We start from the raw sequence: 12,105 nt of genomic DNA on the forward strand, positions 1-12,105 counted from the left end.
TCATACTTGAGCTCAGCCAGCAGGCTAATCCTCTGAACTACAGTACTGAGAGAGGGAGGGAGAGCAGGGGGAGAGAGAGAGACGGGGAGAGAGAGGGGAAGAGAGAAAGTGGAAAAGAGAAAGAGAGTGATAGGGAAAGAGTGAGAGGGAGGGAGAGAGAGAGAGAGACATAGTGTCAGTGGTGTGGGACGGTGGAGGACATTAGTGAGGCTTCAGAGAGAGACTGAGGAGTGGAGGCTGTTTTCTGATCACAGGAACATCACCAACAGCAAGACCGCAACAGCCCAATGATGAAATTCTATGTGTGTGTGTGTGTGTGTGTGTCATAGTCTCAGAGAGAAAAACAAAGATGGTGATGTATGACTGAAGTAGTCAATCAATGTTGAACGGAGCCAGGCAGCAAATCCTCGTGGCAGGACACACAATATCTACTTTTTTAAGACGTTGGACACTTCGTTTTTTAATTTGACCAATGATCAAGCAAGTTATCAAGGGTAGCTAGGAGAAGAGAGGCAGAGAGAAGCACACACACACACACACACACACCATACACACACACACACACACACACACACAAAGACCCTGTCACAGCGGCGGTCCCTCTGGCTTTTAGCTACAATAATAACCCTAACACAGGTGTGACTGCAGTAAGTGTCAGGATGCCTTGGGAGCAACTATCTTTGACGCGTGTAATAAAGGTTGGTGCTTGTTTTCCCGCCCAGGTGACACTGCCTTGACGTTCTCTCATTTCCTGGTTCTGTCACCGCTCCAGAAGGTAGCGCGTGATGTCACAGGGGGTGAGGGGGTGGGAGGGGGGGGGGGTGAAGCAAGGGAGTGTGACGGAGGAGAGAGTAAACAAGTAATGAACTCTAAGATGATGCAGAGCCCGGGGCACACTCACCTGACCTTGGAGCAGGGTCGGACAGCTTTTACCACACATACAGTACACACAGAAGACACACAAACACACACGCTTACTCAACACAAAAGCACACGCACACACACACAATAACACATATGGATTCAGATAAATGGGGAGTTAGATGGCTGAGCGGTGAGGGATTCGGGCTAGTAATCAGAAGGTTGCCGGATCGATTCCCGCTGTGCCAAATGACGTTGTGTCCTTGGGCAAGGCTCTTTACCCTACTTGCCTCGGGGGGACTGTCCACACACATATACATTGTTGGATTTGTGGGTACAGTATTTGGCAGGAAGTTCTAGATCCCCAGTGTCTCAAGTGATTCAGACAACGACAGCAGCCTGTCGACCTCTCATTCTCTGCTGCTTTACAGCCTGCAGGAAGGATTAGCAATCAGTCACTTTATAACAGGGAAGTAAACTGAACACACACACAGACTGTCAGAAAGAACCTGGTCAGCGGTTCTAACCAAGCATGTGATGTTTTGTCGTCCTCCTCAAAGTTTTTTTTTTTTAATAGAATATGTGTCATTCTATTATGAGTTTCCAAGGCTACCTGTTGTATTCCACTTCTCCACGGAAACATCTTTTACTTTAATACTTTTTAACCAATCGCAAAGGACATGTCATCATGCCAGCAGAATCTCAGGGCGCTTGTTACCGTGGAGCCGGTCATTTTTTTGTTCATGATGAGTGTCTTCATTCAGAACACAGCATTTCAACAGCTGGTCATTTCTAAGGTACGGTACAGCGAGAAGGCGTGCACTCCGTGGTGAAATTCTATTTACAAATAGACTGTAGTCAAATACGTTGCTTATTTTGACTTAGCTGACCGGAGGCAATGGGAACAAAGTTCTAGTCCTGTAAGTGCCAGCTGTGACTCGTAATCAAACGCATGTCTGCTACTTTGAACTGACCGCAGTCTGGAGAGAGAGGTGTTGTCTGGTCAGGGAGCTCTCTGGTCAGGAGGACACCGCTCAAACTAGCCCTGACGTGATCCTCACACTGTTCACTCTGTCGGGAGATGAGTCGGATTCTTTCTTTTGAGCCTATTTGTTCACTGTCGAGCCTGTTGTTTGAAGTCCGTTTCATGATTTCACGATTTTGTTTCATGAGAATTTTCCTTTCTCTTTCCCTCTCTTTCACTCTTTCACTCTGTCTCTTTGTCACTGTCTCTCTCTCTCTTTCTTTCTTTCTTTCTTTCTTTCTTTCTTTCTTTCTTTCTTTCTTTCTTTCTTTCTTTCTTTCTTTCTTTCTTTCTTTCTCTCTCTCTCTCTCTCTCTCTCTCTCTCTCTTGTCGGCTGACTCGGGTCAATATCCCTTATTGCACGGCACTGCATACAAAGGAGAACACCAAGCAATAAAGTAGGGTAAAGTCCAATCAGAGCACATCTTTATTGTGTGGACACAGAACTATATGGGCAGTGTCTAGCTCCCCACCCAAGAGCCATTCACATGTTATTGAACAAGGTTCCTATTTCCCCTGTAGGCTCAGAGCTGTGTGTGGGTGTGCATGTGTGAGTGTGTACCTGCATGTGTGTGTGTGTGTGTGTGTGTGTGCGTATGTGTGTGTATTTCCGCCAGGTGTGCTCAGATCTGTTCGGGGACTCTTCCGTGTGCAGCGACCCGGAGAAGCACCCCAGAGAGGATGAGGAGGTGCAGAGCTCCTCCTCCATCATCCTCCTCCTCTACACCCTGATCACCAGCCTCCTGTCCATCCCCCCTGCTCTGCTCCTGGGCTCCTGGTCGGACCGGGCCAGCCGGCGAGCCGTGCTCGCGCTCCCCTGCCTGCTCTCTCTGTCCAGCGCTGCTCTGATGCTCACCATGGCTCTGGAACCTCGCCTCAGTGTCTACATCTCATTGGCTGCCGCGGGGCTGATCGGCCTATCAGGAGGCACTGTGTGTATCTTCCTCAGCTCCTTCAGCTTCCTGGCCGACTTGACGGAAGGAACGGGAGCCAATCGCACGCTGCGGATGGCGGCAGCTGAGTCCATGATTTTTGTCGGTGGGACGGTGGGATTCCTCCTGGGCGGGGTCTTGGTGGATCAGTTTGGTTTGTTCTCTGCCTTCGCTGCTGTCTGTTGCTGCCACACCCTCTCTGTGTTCTACATCCTGGTCTGGCTGAGAGACCCCGCCCCTGGGCGTGCCATAGCAGGGGTGGCCACAACCTCTGCCCCGGCTGCCAGGATGGGTGTCCTATCACTGGTAAGGAGGACGGTCACCACGGTGATGAGGAAGAGGCCGGGGCAAGAGAGGCTAAAGCTTCACCTGCTCATCATCTGCTCCTTCTTGAATAACCTGGCGGCCGTAGGTGAGGAGAGGATATAAGAGGAGATGAGAGGAGATGATCATGGGATCTAAGTGTACATGTTCAACCAACATTTGTTTATGTTTGTGTGTGCTTGTGTGTGTGTGTGCGGGCTACAGGGGAGTTTAGCATCTTATTTCTGTTCCTGACCTATGAACCCAGGGAATTCACCACTGAGCTCTACGGCATCTTTAACTCCTGCAGAATGCTACTACTGGTGAGGCAGCACACTAAACCCTACATACTACGACCTGTCTGTACCCTGCAACTTTGCGGCACACTCTACTGTATGTTTCATGTCAAGTTGTTCTGACCAACGAAACAGCTTTGTGATGAAGAGAAGGTTAAGTACTGTTGAGTACTTCACTTTTATCATCTTATCTCACCTCAGATCAACTATAAACAACTTAAAATCCCCCTCAGTATCAAGCAACACCTAAACCGAAATAACTGCTGTTACCGTGAACTCCCAGTCCCCAGCCAGTAACAATGGTTTACACCCTCCAGGAGAGCCTTTAACCATCTGAACTTCTACGACAGTAGCTCTCTCTGAACCGTGGGCAAATATTCGGCTTCTTATGTTGGGGTTTTCTGAGGTTTGAAAGGCACTTCATGACACTTTGTCTTTCCAGTTTCAAAGTGTTTCCATTTACTATGTATGGGTTAGAGACTCTGTGGTCAAAGGCATCCCAGAATGCATTTCACCCACTTGTCTTTATAGATTTACAGATCTGAAGGCACACACGCTGGTATGCACATACATAAACACCACCAAGGCACCAACTCTGCCTGCCTGTCTGCCTGCCTGCCTGCCTGCCTGCCTGCCTGCCTGTCTGTCTGTCTGTCTGTCTGTCTGTCTGTCTGTCTGTCTGTCTGCTTGCCACAGGTAGCCCTCAGATTAGTAGAACACAGAGCACCCGCAGAATGTCGCCTGGCTCACATCAAAGCCGGGAGAACTACAGGGAGTGTTCTGAACACTCCAGAGTCGAGCTGTCTAAAAAGAAGCTGGAAGGGAGGACAAAGAAGGTGGAGGAAGAAAGAGCTGAGAGAGAGACATAAAGAAAGAAAGAAAGAAAGAATAAATTGAAATTGAGAAGCGAGAGAAATTTACCACATTCATGGTTTGTTGAGGAGGTTTCTAAAAACATCCTGCGGTCTTAGATTGACAAGTGATTAGAGCTGAGCAGAGTTCATCATATATTATTATGAAACACTGCAAAGCCTAATGAGTTTATTAGAGGAGAAACAGTGAGCTGTGACCTTCCACAAGAGGTGTTTATGCATTCACTATGAATGGGCAGGACTAGGAGGAAGAGGAAGAGGGAGGGGGTGATGACTCTGGCAACTTGTCACCCTGAGTCGACAGCATAATGAAATCAAACCTGTCAGCTTAGACAGAGGGGGCAAATGAGTCATATTACACACACATGCAACACACACAGATAAACATAAACCCACACACACTCTCTCTCTCACACACACACATGCACACACACCCACACCCACACTAACACACACGCGCGCACACACACATAAATAAACCATGTTTGTTGTTTTGACACCATCTCATCAGACTCAATCTCTGAAGGTTAATAGAATCTATTCTGTGGCCAGCTAATGAATCTAAGCCGTTTTTTTTTGTGAAAAACACACCCACACCCACACTCTCTCACTCTCTCTCTCTCTCTCTCTCTCTCTCTCTCTCTCTCTCTCTCTCTCTCTCTCTCTCTCTCTCTCTCTCTCTCTCTCTCTCTCTCTCTCACACACACGCACATGCACACGCACGCACGCACACGCACACACACACACAGCTGATGAGAAACAACAGATACACAGCTGCAAGCAGTTGTGCCACAAGAGATAAGTCAGATTAACAGTTAGCCTTACATTGCATTGGTAGGTAATGATTTGGAAAAATCATTCTATACTTTCTTTCAGACCCAGCAGAGTCTAACAAGTATAACAGTTGTCTTGAGGTTATTGCATTGCTGCTCTCTGTTAATCAGTCTAGTTACAGCCATGGACTACTGGTCTCTCGTGTGGTCATGATGCAACTATAGTCATGTTGGGTTTATGGTCATATTGTGTTGGTCATGTTGTGTTCATGGTCACAATTTGTTCACGGTCATGTTGTGTTCAAGGCAGAGATGGGAAATACAATAGTACCTTGTTATTGTACTTACGTAAGTAGGTTTTCTGGTATCTGGTATTTATTTCACTTTTAAATTTTCTCGACAATTCTCTGGTACTTTTCCTCGATTTTTTTGGGGGGAAAACAAGTTTAGAAAAATATGTTTCTGAAAGGTAGAAACAGGTAGAAAGGAATATTTTTCAAAAGTAAAAAGAAAAAGATTCAAAATGTCTTTAAACAAATATCTGTACCCTGTACTCTGTACTTTGTACATTACTACTGTAATCTGTTGGTGGCATGATCTCTCTCCCTCTTGTCCTCTCCATCCTCTCCTTTCACTGTGTGTGAAAAAACGTTTTCCCCCAAAAGTTTTGAAAGTTTGAAAAAAATATTTTATAAAAATACTTTCTGAAAGGTAAAAGCATTTAACAAAAGTTTCTAAAGTTTAAAAAATATTTTGGAAAAAAAGTTTTTAAAACTATGTTTCCCCCAAAAAGTTCGAATAAACATTATTTTTTGATTTTTTTTTCAAAAGGTTGAAAACGTTTTTTCAAGAAAACTTTTTACACATTTTCTGAAAAGCAGAAAAATTGAAAAGTTTGAAAAAATCGAATTGACGTGTTTTTCATGTTGTGTTCATGGTGATGTCATGGTCCAGGGGTTTGTGTTGCTGGTCCTGTTTCCCCTGATGCTGAGGTGTGTGGGACAGATGACCCTGGCCAAGCTGAGCGCTCTCTGCAGGACAGTAGCCTATATTACACTGGCCTTATCCACCAACACATGGATGGTCTTCCTGGGTAAGGCTGACTAATTGATTTCAATCAAGTTGATTGATCTCAATCTCCCCAACCAAACTGTTCTGTTTGTAACAAATATGTATTTTTTTGATGGTAAATGTATATATTTTTCTTTTCTGTCATGCATATTGTAATTTTATGAGGCAGCATCCTTCAAGTGGAGGGAGAAAAGCCCACAGTGTATGTGGCGAACAGTCGAATGTGAAGGCTACTGCAAAAATTCTTTGACACAGATTAACAAGATGTATTTTTCAGTTGGCGCTGTTTGGATTTCGGAATCCGGTAACTCAGATTCAAAACGAGTCGGCTGAGATAAGATCATTTCAGATGTCCTCAGATTGTCGGCGTGTCCCCGTTGTAAAAAGAACCAAGAACAAACACATTTGGAGGGAAGATGATGAGGGGGTTAGATCCTTGTGCAGTGGAGATGGTTCAGAGATAAACCCTGCAGACCATACTGCAGTAATTACACAGCCTGACACGTCTTTTTGTAGTATGGGATCTAGAGTCTGCGGGCGTGCCTTTGTGGCGTGGGATGTAGAACTGGCGCGTGTGTGATGAGGAGGAGACAGAGAGAGAGAACTGAGCATTGTTCTGGGCTGAAAGACTCGAAGGGAGATGGACAGATAGCTATTGGTATCCTTAATTGAATAACTGGTGGAGGACTTTGTGATTCTTCTTCTTTGGAGACGTGCGGCGCGAGTGGGGGGAGGGGGGTGATGGAGGGGTAGAGTAGAGTGGGGGCGGAGAGGAGGATGACAGATGGGTGTGGAGATAGAGCAGGCAAGAGTCGGAGGAGAGACAAGAAGGGTGAGCAGGAAAACAGAGGGGTGACGGAGGAGAGGGGGGTGCAAGAGAGGGAGGGATGCTGGAGGAGGAGAAGGGGAGGGGTGCGGGAGAGGGAGGGATGCTGGAGAAGGGGAGGGGTGCAGGAGAGGGAGGGATGCTGGAGAAGGGGAGGGGTGCAGGAGAGGGAGGGATGCTGGAGAATGGGAGGGGTGCAGGAGAGGGAGGGATGCTGGAGAAGGGGAGGGGTGCAGGAGAGGGAGGGACGCTGGAGGAGGAGAAGGGGAGGGGTGCGGGAGAGGGAGGGATGCTGGAGAAGGGGAGGGGTGCAGGAGAGGGAGGGACGCTGGAGGAGGAGAAGGGGAGGGGTGCGGGAGAGGGAGGAAGTCAGGGGGAGTGATGGAGGACAGGGACAGGATATGGATAGAATACCAGATCACCAGATCAACTCAAAATGAATTGGACTTTTCCATTTTTACCCTTGTTCCTCTCCTTGTGTTTCCCCTGTCTCTCACCCCATCCCTCCATCCCTCCATCCCTCCATCCCTCCATCCCTACTTTCTGTAGTGGCGGTGGTGGGCGCTCCTTCAGGCATCACCCAGGCTGTAATACGCTCAGTGTCCTCCAGCATTGTGGCGCCTGATGAGCAAGGTGGGGTAAACACACACTTCCATTCACTCATACACACACATTGTGGGGTAAATACACACACACACACACAAGGAGGTTGAAACACACACACACACACACACACACACACACATAAAGCCATACACTTTCATCAGCATCATAGTGTTTGTTTTTCTCTGAGTATATTGTTAGTGGATGTCGCTGCACCAAGCGCTTGTTAAGCCTCTGCAAGGTCTATTTCGTCAGTAAGAGACAGCTGGGATTACATTAGATTTGATGAGATTTTAAAACATCCTGCTATGATTGGAGAAACACAAAGACGGTGGCTGTTGCTTAGGAACCAGTTCACCTGTTTATAACAGATCCAACAGGTTCTGTCAGGTTTGGTGAACTGTTGGCACTCCTCTCCTCCTTTGGTTTCTCGCCTCAGCCCTGCTCTCCTCTCCTCCTTTGGTTTCTCGCCTCAGCCCTGCTCTCCTCTCCTCCTTTGGTTTCTCGCCTCAGCCCTGCACTCCTCTCCTCCTTTGGTTTCTCGCCTCAGCCCTGCACTCCTCTCCTCCTTTGCCTCCCCCTCTCTCTACCACTTCACAGAAGACACAAGAAAGGACTTTAGCAGATGCTCATCTCTGCCTTTGATCAATACGACACACATGTAGGAACCACTTAAGACTGTCCTTGTCTTCTCGTCCTCCTCCTGACCTTTCCTCTCTCTTTTTCTGTAACTATCCGTCTTCCCGCTCTCTCTGGCTTTCTATCTTTTCCTCTATCTCACTAACACTGAAAGCACACCAGCAACATGTTGGACTGCCGACCATCATTTTTTACCTATAAATGTCAGTGTATTTGGTAAGAACAAATTAGGTTAATTACACAAATCAAGAGAACTCAGAATCTATAATGGAGTTATAGTCAAAAAGCAGATGTGAAATCAAATAAGAGGATGCAAACAAACTGAGAATTGGCACAAAGTCTAATTAGAAAGAGCTTGAACATGCAAGAAGAAAGTGACAATTATGAGTTGTGTCTCCAATATTGCCCCAGAAACTATTCTACAAGCAACAGTAGCCGTTAACTTAATTTGCCCACTTGCTGATGGATTAAGAAAGCCTCATTTGATTATAGAAGTAATTTGAAACGTCTTTAAAATAGATTTCTTTCTCTTATGTCTTTGTTCTCTCTTTTTCTTTCTTTCTTTCTCGCTCTCTTTCTCACTCTCTTGTCTTCCTCTCTCTGACTCAATATTTATGTCATTTTCTTTTTTCCTATCACACTATCACTCCCTCACTCTCTTCTCCACTTGTGTTTCTGCTCCACTTGGTAAGCAGGTCCTCTGCAGGGACCTTCCATCGCTGAGACGGTGGGTCAGAGGTCAGAGAAAGTAAAGGGAATCATCACAAAGTGACCAGAGTGGAGCACAGCGCAGCACAGATAGTCCAGCCCCTAAAAGCATTGTCATGTTCTTCTTAAAAAACATAAATAAAAAATACATTTCCCATGATTCCCCAGGGGCGATGTTTTCATTCACAGCGTCGGTAGAGGCCACCTGCACGATGATCTCTGGGATCATATTCAACGGACTCTACCCTCTGACCCTGGCCACCTTCCCGGGCACCTGCTTTATCGTCATGGCAACGTTTACACTCATCGTGTTCATCCTCATGCAGTGAGTCACACCTCCTCTGCCCAGGAAACACATTTGTGAACGTAAACATATAACAGATATCTATCACCGCGTGAGATATAGAAAGGCAATAAGGATTATTGTAATCCTAGTGTTTGTGAGTTGAGCTGTGCTGTCTCTAGCTCGTTAAAGGGAATGCTGATTCATTTAACATTTATAAATGTTAATTAGTCGGTGTTAGGCTTAATTATTATTATTGAAATGCTTTTCAAAGGTCAATAAAATAATTTTAACCAAATTTACTAAAACAACAGCCGTTAAACCAAACAGTGCTACTTTGGTGGTCGTAGGACCATCTTAATTCATTTTTTTCTTTCTTTTTGTGCATGCACAAGTAATCTTCAATTTAATAGGACTTTGATTACTCAGTAATTCGTTTCTTAGAATCTTAGCGTGTGATTTGCATATAGAATAGGCGGGTGGTAATGGCACAATGTGGTGTAATTGTTGAGCGGAGAGAGAGAGGGGTGTGATTTAATTTCCTCCGTGGGTGTGTGGATGGGCTGTTCAGGGGGATCCCTCTCTCCTTCTGGGTGACTGGAGCAGTCAGTACTGCCAGTGAACACCAACTACTGTATTCTGCAAATTGATTTTTTTTCATCGATTTTAATTCATCACAATGCTAGGTCATTTACATACGCGTTAGCAAGGCTCTGTCATTTTCAGTACATTTGCATGTTCAGTAGAAGCTGTTTTATCCATGACTCAGTTCTGTTCAAAGGCGCTTTTCCACTGCACGGTACCGGCTCGCCGGTTTTCCATCAGACAAACCTGGTACCTAGCATCTGGTAGCAGCACACCTTGTACTTTTTGGGGTAATTCTCTGTATTACCTCCGTCGAGGTTTCAAGTGAGCTGAGGCAATACCAAAATATGACTTGAAAACACTACAGACTACTGATTTGAGAATTACAACATGGGACATTTCATGTCACTGGACTACCTTATGACAGGCATTGCTCTATTTGGTCGGTGACGAACGGATCCAGCGACGTGTGAAGCTGACGTCGCAGCATAACCACCTCCTGTGCCTTGAAGGTGGACTAGTCTGCAGCAGACAACCAAGAACCTGCTACTAGAAGTGGAGATTAGCCAGTACCATGTGATAGAAAAGCGACATTAGTCCGTTGTCAGTGGCCAGTTCTTCAGAGTTACGATGGAAGTATTGTTGGATTGCAAGATATAGGGATAGGATAGATACACACCATGTCGAAACATTGTCAGGGGTCAAAGACCTGGGCACAGTTTGGCTTTCAGAATCTTTCATTACTTTCAATGGCAATAGACCTACAAGACTGTTGTTGGTGGATGACAGAATTCTCACTCCATACCATGGTTTTGATTGGTTGTGAGTCTAAATGACTCAGATATCAGTGAGCCAATAGTTATTTCCCAGCTCCTATACGCATTGGTTACTGGATTCTAAGTGTTAATGTTCTCCTCCTGGTACTCTTCAAAGTGATACATTTGTGTACTTTAGTGAGTGTCTTGAGGTGTGTGTGTGTGTGTGTGTGTGTGTGTGTGTGTGTGTGTGCTGGCACACATGATGAGTGGTGTGTACGTGCATGCTAGTGTGCTTTTAGTACTCTAATTAGGTCTTCGTCATCTTTAATGTATATTTTATGGAGTGTGTTTGTGTGTGTGTGTGTGAGGGGGTATGTTTGCTCCCATATGTGTGTGCATGTTATGTATGTGGGTGTTTGTATGTTTTGGTGTGTGTGTGTATAATAGATTCAGTTTAGGCCTGTAATTAGCCCATTACAGAGTCCCATAACAAAGCGTTATAGTTCTTGTCGTGAGGTCCGTATTACATGAAGTATTATAATTAAGGTGTTAGGTGCAGCAGGTCAGTAATGGGTGTTTTAGATAATGCAGTATTGTAATGAAGGCCGTGTTTTGGTTAGTGAGAGGAGGAAAGGTTATCACGGACACAATGCAATTACCAGGGGGATGGAGGGGAGAGGAGAGGGAGAGAGGAAGAGGGAGAGGAGGGGGGAGGAGGGGGGAGGAGAGGGAGAGAGGAAGAGGGAGAGGAGGGGGGAGGAGGGGGGAGGAGAGGGAGAGATGAAGAGGGAGAGAGGAAAAGGGGGAGAGGAAAATGGGGAGGAGGGGGGAGGAGAGGGAGCTGGTCTCTACTACAATTAAAGTGAAGCAGGAGATGTGGTCAGTCACTCATGACCAACTCTGCTCATCACCAGCCTGCTCTGCGTATTGAGTGTTTGTGTTTGTGTGTGTGGGAAGGGGGGGAGGGACAACATGATATATGGGTTTCCCAAAGCAGGTCACATACTTTTATGGATCTTCAATATCGATGTTAAATTGTTCGTTGTACAAATCCTGTTATCCGTAATGAACATATAGATTCTCACTCTGAAAAATATCAGCAAAACCAGCAACTGCAGTCTCTCCATCTTACTAAACCTAAGATGTTTGGTTTGGGTTGATTATGCAACTGCTCTCGGATCCGTTGGACTCTGCTCGCCCCTGTTTGGTTTTTCTCTGTTGTTCTGTGCTTTGCTTTGATACTATAGTGTACTGTGCTGTACTGTACTGTGCTGTACTGTGCTGTGCTGTGCTGTGCTGTGCTGTGCTGTGCTGTGCTGTGCTGTGCTGTACTGTACTGTACTGTACTGTGCTGTACTGTACTGTACTGTACTGTGCTGTGCTGTGCTGTGCTGTACTGTACTGTACTGTACTGTGCTGTACTGTGCTGTGCTGTGCTGTGCTGTGCTGTGCTGTACTGTACTGTGCTGTACTGTGCTGTGCTGTGCTGTGCTGTGCTGTGCTGTGCTGTGCTGTGCTGTGCTGTGCTGTACTGCTCAGTTCAGCTCTGCGCAGTGTTTTACTGTGTTGCA

At 46.1% G+C, this 12,105-nt stretch overlaps 1 protein-coding gene across 1 annotated transcript; it reads left to right on the top strand.

The window, feature by feature from the left end:
- The first annotated feature begins 1,541 nt into the window (after window positions 1-1,541).
- Window positions 1,542-9,237, top strand: LOC146300011 (proton-coupled folate transporter). Its single transcript, XM_084683373.1, has 6 exons — window positions 1,542-1,658; window positions 2,503-3,229; window positions 3,346-3,443; window positions 6,016-6,154; window positions 7,508-7,591; window positions 9,077-9,237. The coding sequence occupies exons 1-6, from the start codon at window positions 1,542-1,544 to the stop codon at window positions 9,235-9,237; spliced, it is 1,326 nt and encodes a 441-aa protein (XP_084539499.1).
- Window positions 9,238-12,105: the final 2,868 nt, after the last annotated feature.

Source organism: Hypomesus nipponensis, chromosome 3, assembly GCF_054491055.1.
Source record: "Hypomesus nipponensis isolate SF chromosome 3, ASM5449105v1, whole genome shotgun sequence".
Lineage (NCBI taxonomy): Eukaryota > Metazoa > Chordata > Actinopteri > Osmeriformes > Osmeridae > Hypomesus > Hypomesus nipponensis.

Coding starts and splice junctions, on each gene's coding strand:
- LOC146300011 (XM_084683373.1), top strand. CDS start 1,542: ATGTCATCATGCCAGCAGAATCTCAGGGCGCTTGTTACCGTGGAGCCG. Junction 3,444..6,015: donor CCTGCAGAATGCTACTACTG/GTGAGGCAGCAC, acceptor GTCATGGTCCAG/GGGTTTGTGTTGCTGGTCCT. Junction 7,592..9,076: donor TGTGGCGCCTGATGAGCAAG/GTGGGGTAAACA, acceptor ATGATTCCCCAG/GGGCGATGTTTTCATTCACA.